Source organism: Siphateles boraxobius, unplaced genomic scaffold (genome assembly GCF_051911475.1).
Source record: "Siphateles boraxobius isolate OS27281-9 unplaced genomic scaffold, OSU_SipBor_1 9, whole genome shotgun sequence".
Lineage (NCBI taxonomy): Eukaryota > Metazoa > Chordata > Actinopteri > Cypriniformes > Leuciscidae > Siphateles > Siphateles boraxobius.
This window is the reverse complement of record NW_027509219.1, coordinates 8,832,887-8,843,618: the sequence shown is the minus strand read 5'-3', so window position 1 is coordinate 8,843,618 and position 10,732 is coordinate 8,832,887. Positions and strand designations below refer to the sequence as shown.

General features: G+C 34.1%; 1 protein-coding gene across 1 annotated transcript; it reads left to right on the top strand.

Moving 5' to 3' along the window:
- Positions 1–5,066: 5,066 nt before the first annotated feature.
- nkx6.3 (NK6 homeobox 3) lies at positions 5,067–7,616 on the top strand. Its single transcript, XM_077223979.1, has 3 exons — positions 5,067–5,484; positions 6,525–6,694; positions 7,386–7,616. The coding sequence occupies exons 1-3, from the start codon at positions 5,067–5,069 to the stop codon at positions 7,614–7,616; spliced, it is 819 nt and encodes a 272-aa protein (XP_077080094.1).
- Positions 7,617–10,732: the final 3,116 nt, after the last annotated feature.

The window sequence follows — 10,732 nt, the reverse complement described above, 5'->3', positions numbered from 1 at the left end:
GCTGAATGAAGAAAGAAAAGAAAAGAAAAGAAGAATGGGGCGGGCTTATTGTATATGCAGGTGGAGCACAGTGAGAAAAATGACTGGCCTACTGTTTGGTTTTGTAATTACCTTACAAGATTTCTCTTTAAATTGGATGATAGGCAACTCCTGAATCAAATAAAGTATCTAATTTTGTCGGTTTCATTTCCTCAATGTTTAAGTTAGGTGGAGTTGAAAAGATCAGTTAGGTTTACTCCTGAATGTGTGTGTGTGTGTGTGTGTGTGTGTGTGTGTGTGTGTGTGTGTGTGTGTGTGTGTGTGTGTGTGTGTGTGTGTGTGTGTGTGTGTGTGTGTGTGTGTGTGTGTGTGTGTGTGTGTGTGTGTGTGTGTGTGTGTGTGTGTGTGACATAAAAATGTAACGAACAACAGTAATTAAAATCGGGGAATTAGCTTAATTTTCATGTCATTTAAACAATGGCACAGATGAGAATTCTTATTATTTCTCATCAATTCAATGCATTAGCTATGCATAAGCTGACGATAAGCAATATGTTTGTAACAGTATTTATTAATCTTTGTTAACATTAGTTAAAAAAACACAACTGTTCATTGTTAGTTCATATTAACTCAGGTCAATTAAATAATATTAACAGAGACAACTTTTGATTTAATAATGTAATATCTAATTGATCTAATAATCTATTAGTAACTGTTGAAATTAACACTAACTAAGATTAATAAATGTTTTACCAGCATTTTTCATTGTTAGTTCATGTTATCTAATCTAATATTAACCAATGGAACCTTATTGTAAAGAGTTACAGTTTATAATTGCACATATGGAATCACAAATATTTCAGATGAGTTCTTTGGTGAATAAGAAAAATCCAGAGAACAAAAATTTTGACCAGTGAGTTTATTTTTTGTTTTGAATACTAATAATCCAAGCTACAATATAAGTTTACTGAAATGACAACTTTGGCTCATTGAAATACTGGTGAAGCAAGACTTGGCAAATAATTAGTTACATGACAGGTTTTTAAGAAAAGAAACACGCTAATACTGTTATTCTTAATGATGTTTAGGGTTTCAAGCAAGAAATATGAATCTGATGCTGAGATTAATGCAGTGATTTCCCAAATCATATGTTTGCATATCATATTAATGTAGAATATTAAATATGTTGTTGTTTTTTAGTATGACTTACCTAATAATATTCATGTGTCATACAGTAAATAGTTCAGGTGGGTTTGAATATTCATGTAATATCAATTATTGATATGAGATATTACCAAAATGCCTTGCTCCTTTTACAGCAGATCATTTCTCTGAAATCACAACATAGCTGGAAAACCCAGGGATTGGTACCATCGCACTTTCCTTTCCTTCACAAACAGGTATGTGGCAAGATACTGTCACGAAAGCAAAAGTATGACTCCCGACCACGCGAGCTCTAAAAAATATTGTTTTGTTTTGTCGTGGCAAATAGCCAAAAACAATTATGAAAATAGAAACTATAAAAACTCAAATCAAATCATTCATAAATAAAATGAAATATGAAACTAAACCATTTACTTTATCCAGCGTAAGTTCTGTAGAATGTTTTCATTTTAATCGCAATCATCTCTTTCTTATATCTCATTTTTTATCTTTCATCATTCTGTGAAGCAATGCGGAAACCTAACAGGTAAATAATGATGAAATCTCTCTGACATGAGGGCTAGAGGTCTGTAAACACAGCAAATGACTTCAGGTATTTCTTTATAATAAATAAATAATTGTTGTGGACTCTAGAAGATTTCAGATTAACACACAGGTAAAATGCGTAGTAAAATGCGCAGCGAGCGTCTGACCTTCTATTTCTAGCTTGACGATCAACCATGTGTCACGTTTATCAGTTACAATCTTTAACATCTTTTGTTGTTTTTGTTGTTGTTGTTGTTGTTTTTGTTGCAGTATTGCGCAGTATGCAGTATTCACGTCCACTGCACGTCCACAATTTGCCATTGATATCAGTTGTCAAAAAAGTGTATAATTATCAGCTTTATTTAACATACTTTATTTATGTATTTCAACCCATTCTGGAATAATGGACATTTTCACACACTGTGGAGTGTGTGTTGAAGCAAAAAAAAAAAAAAAAAAAAAATTCCCTGAAAACAAATCCAGTACTTTCCAAACCTACAGTAAATACCCTCAGAGCGCCTTTGAAGCGGATGAAGCACTGATCAGATGAAACAAGATGTCACGTGTAAACAAAAATTCCATGTAATTCTTTTTACTAAAACATCCCATTTCTCTTCAGTTAATATAATACATCATATAATGAAAACACTATAGGCTACAATGAGGTCTCATTTGTTAACATTAGTTTTTGAATTAACTAACAATGAACAATACATTTGTTACAGTATTTATTAATAATTAATTAAAGTTAATGAAAAAACAATCGTCCATTGTTTGTTCATGTCAGTTCTCAGTGCATTAACTAATGTTTTGTATTAAATCTCTTTGTACTAAATGTCATAATACAAGGCCAAGTTCACGTTGAGACAAGTTCACCAGTTTAATTCTCCCGCTGATCACAGATTGATAGTTGTTTTTAAAGCATTGCCAATCCTGTGCTAGAGTCAGCTTTATTGTATTTTCCAGTGATGAAACAGTACAGTATTAAAGAACCTATGCACATATTTGCCATATTGGTATGAGGACACATTACTTTATAAATGTACTGATTGGTTGTTATATGCGTATGTGTTTGTTCTTCTTGTATTTATGACTGACTGAGGGATTGTCAATAGGTCTCTGTGGAGATTGTTGATGTCTGACATCATGACTGTCATCTATCGCCCTCTACAGAGCAAAACATGTTCAAGCAGCCTAAACAATTAAATACAGAGAGGGAATTTTTCATTATAAAACCTAAACGTCAGTGAAAGAGGGTTTTAAAAAAATGTCTGGGAATCCCTGCATAAAAAAAAAGAGAATAAATAAATAAAAATATGGTGACCAAACTGTGAGCATAAAGCATTGGTGTGTGTTTTTTTGTGTCTTAGGTTTATTTTAATTAAAAATAACAGATTTTACCTTTCTTTCTTCTTCCTTATTTTCTTTTTTCTCCTTCCTTCCTTCCTTCTTCCTTATTTTCTTCCTCTTTTCTTATTTCCTTACGTCCTTATTTTTATATTTCTGTTATTTCTTTCTCGTTCGTTCCTTATTTCCATTCTTTCTTCCTTCCTTATTTCCTTTCTTTCATTCTTATTTCCATTCTATCTTCCTTCCTTTATCTCTCATTGTTTCCATTCTATCTTCCTTCCTTACTCTCTCATTTTCATTCTTTCTTCCTTCTTTATTGCCTTTCTTTATTTTTCCTTCCTTATTTTTCTTTCTTCCTTTCTTTCTCCTTCCTTATTTCCTTTCTTTCTTTCTTTCTCCTTCCTTGTTTCCTTTCTTTCTTTCTTCCTTCCTTATTTTCTTTCTTCCTTTCTTTCTCCTTCCTTATTTCCTTTCTTTCTTTCTCCTTCCTTGTTTCCTTTCTTTCTTTCTTCCTTTCTTATTTTCTTTCTTTCTTTATTCCTTCCTTTTTTCTTTCTTTATTTCTCCTTTCTTATTTCCATTCTTGCTTTCTTCCTTCTTTTCTCCTTCTTTTCTTTCTTTTATTATTAAATATTTTCTTATTCTTATTATTTTTTATTATACACACACACACACACACACACACACACACACACACACACACACACACACACACACACACACACACACACACACACACACACACACACACACACACACACACACACACACACACACACACACACACCTTTTTTATAGCTCAAAAACCGCCACTGACACTACATCACTTGTGAATGCTTGTGTCAAGAAATTTAGGAATTTATGCATGAACCTACACAAACACAATCAATAGTTCAGTAAAAACTGTAATTGTAAAACCCTTCTTGAGCTGGACAGAATATCAAACAGGCTAAGACCAGAAAGTCAAGGACAATGCCTAGTTAAAGGTCAGACTGACAATTTAACTTTTGCTCTCAGAAAATGGGTGTATGTTGCTGTAGATTCTTTTCACTTATTTCATAATTTAACATCATTTTGTTATTTGTCATTACCTTCGTGCGCTAGTTACATTTAAGTATACATATATACAATACAAGCAATTGCATCTTGCAATTGCATTACATCTTTGAATAAACACATTAAACGTTTGACTTTTTCCATTTGTTGATATGAATCAAAAGTACTTTGATACTTTTGATTAAAATTGTAAATTGCTCTACAATCCCAGAAATACATAGATGCAAAAGCATATATTTTGAGGAATTACGCAAGTAGAGAGGGGAAGATTTTGCAGCTGTGAGGAAAAAAAATCTGTCAAACAGTCACCAAAGCATCTTATTCATCTTCCACAATGCCACAATCATTATGAAGAAAATCACTAGTCAAATATATTCCCAATGACCATTGAAGATGACAAAAATCCCATTTCCTTGTGTTACGCTTCCTAGCTGCTCCTCCACAGCCACGGCAGACGCCCCATTAAAAAGCTACTAATTCTCACACAGACTTTTTAAAAAACTATTAATCTGTTGACAACCAATCAAAGGCTGTCCCACTGCGAAAACAGACCAATGAAGAGATCAGGCACGTTGAGCGCTTACCCAATCAAGACGGGGCATTCTAATTCTGTCCATCATTATGTTGGACTGTGTAAGGTACATCTTATTTATGACCTGCAACCAGAGAGCCGGTGGGACATTTGTCTGTGCAACTGAGAGTGGCGCTGGGTGTTCACTTAGGAGTTCCAGCATCCATTATGGACTAGTTAAAAGAGTTGAGAAGAGGAAATAAAAACAGACTCTTACCTGACCTTTCAGACATTATGAACCTGGTGTGATGTGAGGACCACAACTGAGCGCTGGAAATACTCCAGATTATTAAATCAGAACTCAGATTAGAACGGGACTAGACCCTTCGCAGTTCTGGATGTCAGGACCTTGGTAAGAATCAGTCTGGAATCATCATCATCCTCGTCATTGGAAACAGAAGAAGAGCGCGCACTAGTTTCCATGGAGTCCAATATTTCAGGGTCTTTCCTCTTCAACAACAGCTTGAACCAGTTCCCCTCAGACATCAAGGCCCCGGTGTGCCAGTACTCCATTCCCAACTCCTTCTACAAGCTCAGCCCAGCCAATATCAACGCTCAGCTCCAGGCTGGCACTCCGCATGGCATCAGTGACATCCTGAGTCGATCCTTGATGGGCGGCCCGGGAACCCCTGCGCTATTGTCAGGGTACCCCACCATGGGTGGCTTTGGGACGGCTGTGCCCAGTCCTGGGGTGTATTATAATCGGGATTACGCCCCATCGGGACTGAGCGCTTTCCCTAAAGCCGGGGTTGAGTGTTCGGGTATGAAGGGCAAAGGCAGCAGCTGCTGGGTGGACGGAGGGTACGAGTGGAGAGGAGCGAGACAGCAGTGTGCCAACAGTAAGTCATTTGAAAAGAGTATTATGTGTGATGTCATACCAACAATGTGACTTTTACTAATACCTTATTTACTATTTAGTACATTTTTGCAAATTGTTTGGAAATCATACAGAAGAATAAAGAAAAATCCCATTAGAGTGTTTTAAGGACTTGACTTGATGAGATCAGGTTAAATGTGAGTCCAGTTAGTGCGATATTATTTAATATTAATATTTTTACATTTCAGTGGAAATTTTACAAGATTTAACAAATCAGTGTGATATTATCAGTGTATATAAAATTGACTACTGTATATGATGTCAATTATATTTAAATGTAAGGTTGTGGATGATATTTTAAATGTTGTTTTTTTCAGTAAACAAGATAAAAAAATGTTTTTAATGAAAAATACTTAAAACTTATTAAACAGTTAATTATTTTAAGATTTAAGTGGAAAGTTACAAGATTTAACAAATCAGCGTGATATTATCAGTGTTTATAATATTGACTGTATATGATGTAAATTAAATTTAAATGAAAGGTTGTGGGAAATTATTTTTCAGTAAAAAAGATATTAAGAATAATTGTTTAATTTAAATAACTGTAGGCCGATCATTTTTAACAGTTCATTATTTTAAGCTTTAAGTGGAAATGTTAAAAAAATTGAAATATAAAATAATAATATAAAAATATTATTATATTAATATTATATTCAAATAATTATTTGTATACAATATAATAAACATTATAACAAATATATCAAACATTTGACATTTTCATTGACATTTGTTGTCTATGAAATATAAAACTTCTTCTATAATGCCAGATGTTCTTTAAATTTTTTATTTAAGGTTATTCAATTTATTCCAAGATCTCTTAGTTTCAGATGTAACTATGAATGTTTCTAACATAAAATAAAAAACTGTAAACATACAATTTTTTCATTTCACCGATTCCTGCTTTGAAATCACGAGTTTAAACAAAAGAGAAATGAAGTCACATAAAATGCGTCAGTACACACAGGTTTAGTTGGGATACACAATCTTGTGTTTTCCCTGTAGATGGTGGGCATCACACTGAGACGGCGGGGAAAAAGAAGCACACAAGACCCACTTTCAGCGGGCACCAGATCTTCGCTCTGGAGAAAACCTTCGAGCAGACCAAGTACCTGGCAGGACCAGAGAGAGCCAGACTGGCATACTCACTAGGCATGACTGAGTCACAAGTTAAAGTATGTTAACATTGTAAAAAATATTTTCATGATTTGTTATCACAACCTTTTTCTTTTGTCAACTCAACTTAGGTAAGTAAAGGGATAGCTAACCCAAAAATAAAAATGTTGTCATCATTTACTCACCCTCATGTTGTTCCAAACCTGTATGAGTTTCATTCTGTTGAACACAAAAGAAGATATTTTGAAGAATGTTGGTAATCAAACCATTGACTTCCATAGTAGGAAAAAATGTAATGGAAAAAGGCAATGGCTCCCGTTTGGTGACCAACATTCTTCAAAATATCTTATTTTGTGTTCAACAGAAGAGAGAAACTCATACAGGTTTGGAACAACATGAGGGTAAAAGTAAATGATGAAAAATTTTTTGGGGGGGTTAACTATCCCTTTAATGTGGTTCAGATTAAACCAATCCCAATCATTCTAGGCTATTAACCTGCATTTTTAATTTCATTAAACAACCAGGTTACTTAAAAAAAAAGAAGTGAAACCAACAATAATAGTTTAATAGTTTTGCATTCCTGCGTTATTCAATATAAAATAGCCTACACATTGGTTGTGGATTAAAGTCGGTTTAATTCACAAGTAATTAAACTGACATTCTCAAAGTTTTGTTGTGAGAATGAATTTATTTGTAACGAGTTTTAACAGCACCTGCGTGAATCTGACACGATAATGTGATTCCTCTCAGGTGTGGTTCCAGAACCGGCGCACTAAATGGCGGAAGAAGAGCGCGACGGAGCCCAGCTCCACACAGGCCTCGCGGGTGGAGAGTGGAGGAGACGGCTCAGAGAACGAGGTGGAGGACGAGGAGTACAACAAACCACTGGACCCCGACACGGACGACGAGAAGATCCGACAGCTGCTGCGAAAACACCGCAGAGCTTTCTCAGTACTGCGCCTGGGACCGCATCATCTCTGAGGACCCATTATACCAACATACAAAGAAGCATATTCATACACTCCAAAAAACAAGGGGCTCAAATTATATGAATACACAGTAATATATAACCGTTCTCGGTCAAACTTTCAATGAAAATTACCACCATTTGTTTTGCCAGGGAAAAAAAAAAAGATAGAGAAACTAGGTGATGAAAATGGAATCTTTTATTAAACAGCTTTGGCTATTAGGCTTTTCAGCGGTACAAATGTAAACATTAAAACAATTATGATATAGGCCTATACAACTATGGATGAAATGGCAAAAATAAATGTAAAAGACGACTAAATGTTTTGGGCAGTGTGTAGCCTAATTAATTCATTGTATACATTTATTGCAACGGGAAAAACACACATTTGTGGACTAGAATTTTGAATAAAAAGATTAGGCTATATTGATATTTCTTTCGTGACTTCTAGGCCTATTAATACTCTGTATAACAAATAATTTTAATCATTTTAAAATTGAACTATTCATGGCTATTCATTTGATGATGCATTATAACATTGTATGCATACCATTTTTATTGTTTATTGTGTTATAATACAATGTATTATCTAAATATATAGCCATGAATAAACCGTTATAATTTACTATGCTACTGTAACTGATGACAATTATTTATTAGAACATACAATTGAGAAAATTGACAAGGCCTTAGGAATCAATTTTAAGGTTAAGAATTAAGAATACATTTATGTTGCACTATAAAAGCTTCAAAGAAAGTGTTGCACTGTAAAAAGTGATCAGTTGACTTAACTTAAAAAAGTGAGGAAACCTGTTGCCATAAAATTAAGTAGCCTAAATAAATTTCATGTGTTGCGTAATTGAAAGAAAAAATGTCAAGTTCCCATAACTTATTTTTTTCAACTACGCATGAAGTGTATCTACTTAATTTTATGGCAAAGGGTTTCTTGACTTTTTTAAGTTAAGTCAACTGATCACTTTTTACAGTGTACCCAGTTGTCTTTGAATTCTGTTTTGAATATTGCTCAAACTTATTCAGAGATAAAATGCATTATAAATGCTCATGAAACAGGGATAACAAGCAGATATAGTCAAATGCAATCAGATACATAAATCAATACAGAATTAACTGTATTCTCACTCTCTTTATATCATTACGTCTCTGTAGATGTACATTCTTCCCATCTCTTCCAAAAGTTACAAGCATTTCATGTTGTGCCAGTGAAGTTGAACTAACCTGCAACTGCAACCATCTCAGTCCATAAATCAGGTCAAGTTCAGACAGGGATGTTTAGTAATAAGACAGCATGTTTTCCATAATGCCATACAAGCACTGTAGAGATAATATTATTTATTGATTTTTAAAAACTCTTGAAGACAGGGTAGATAGATATTACCCCAATAATAAATAAATGAAACCATAAATAACACTCAAATGTTTAACATCGAAAATGCATATCTAATGTATATGATCTGTAAATTAATTATGAAGAAAGTGCACAATAAATTGCTGTTTTGAATGTTGAGTTTGTGCTGTTATTTTTTAAATCGGTTCAGTCTTTTAGCGGTTTAAAGAGGTAAATCAAAACTTTTCAGCATACTAGATAGTGAACATTATGAAAGGAATGAAATCTTGAGAATATTAAGGTACATTTTAAGTTAATGCATGAGTTTAACCTGTTGGGGGAAAAAAGGCTGTTTGAACTGTCAATAAATGTAAAACTTACTCTGATTATTCTACAGCAAATCAGCAGGCACTGGATATAAAGTGGTCATTGTCAGTTTGATGAATGTAATTTAACTAATGACTCCTTTGAGACCAGTTGTCTACAGGGAAGCATTAGTCAGATCTCAGATCCTTTAATCTAAATGAGAGCGCAGATGGTGGGAGTGTGTGTGTGTCTCTTGTTTGGCATATGCTTGTTATGGACGTCTTAACTGCACACCTCAATTAAATGGTCTTATAATGATTATGACTCTGGATTGATCAATTAATGTGAACAGAGTCAATGTGAAACAATTGACCAAACAGGCTTCAATGGATCTTCTCAGTGATGCTAATTTTAGCACCAGTTGCAATGTTTAAAATATGGAGAAACTTAACGGCTGCGTCCGAAAGCTGAACAATGCTGCCTCCGCAGGCAAAGGCAACAAGGCACATCCGAATCCAATGATCGTGTCACATCCTGTCTCTATCTAATGTATTTTGTATCCTAGATGCATCCTTCGCTGCCTTTGATATCTAACAATCCTGTGCATTACATGAGAGCTGAGCTTAAAAAATAAGTTGCAGTTGGTGGTCAGTTTGTGTGTAAATGTACATCTACTTTTCCCCAGTTTTGATTTCTAGTGAGAAATTACTATTGCAGAAAATAAATATTACCCTAGTTGTCACCAAATTGCCATGCGCAAACACTGCCTTGCGAAGTCAAGGCATGCGAGGCAAGCCTGAGCTTTCAGACTCAGGCTCAATTCTAATCCCACATTAAATTTTCCTGACCTTAGTATAGGTCAGTAAGGTTTTTTATTTGTTTGTTTTTCTAAAAGAAAAGAAAGACATTTATTGTCCTGGTTTCACAGACAAGGCTTAGATTAAGCCAGGTTTAGGACTTCAATTAGGATATTTAAGTAGCTTTGATAAATGTGACTTAGAAAAAAATCTTGAGACAAAACAATGACACTGACATATTCTAAGATGTATCAGAGCAAGTTTCTCAAACATGCATTTTAGTCCAGGACTAGCTTAAGCCTCATGAAACCGGCCAAATATGTTTATTAATAAAAGGAAGACTGGGGTTAATGGCTGCTGAAAATTCACCTTTGCATTAGAGAAATAAATTATACTTTAAAATAGATTCAAATACAAAACAGTTGTATCTTCAATTAATTATTTTTATTTTTTTTAAACAATTTTTACTGTACTTTTTTAACAAGTAAATGCCTTGGTGAGCATAAGAGACTTCATTCAAAAACACAAAAAAATCGTACCGACCCCAAACTTTTGAACATTAGTGTATGTGTTCATATATTCAATAACAATTCACATTTTTCTATCTATATATTACCCAATTTAAATATTCTGTTGTATGTATCTATTAGGCTATAAAAAAAACCCCACACAATTCAACTGA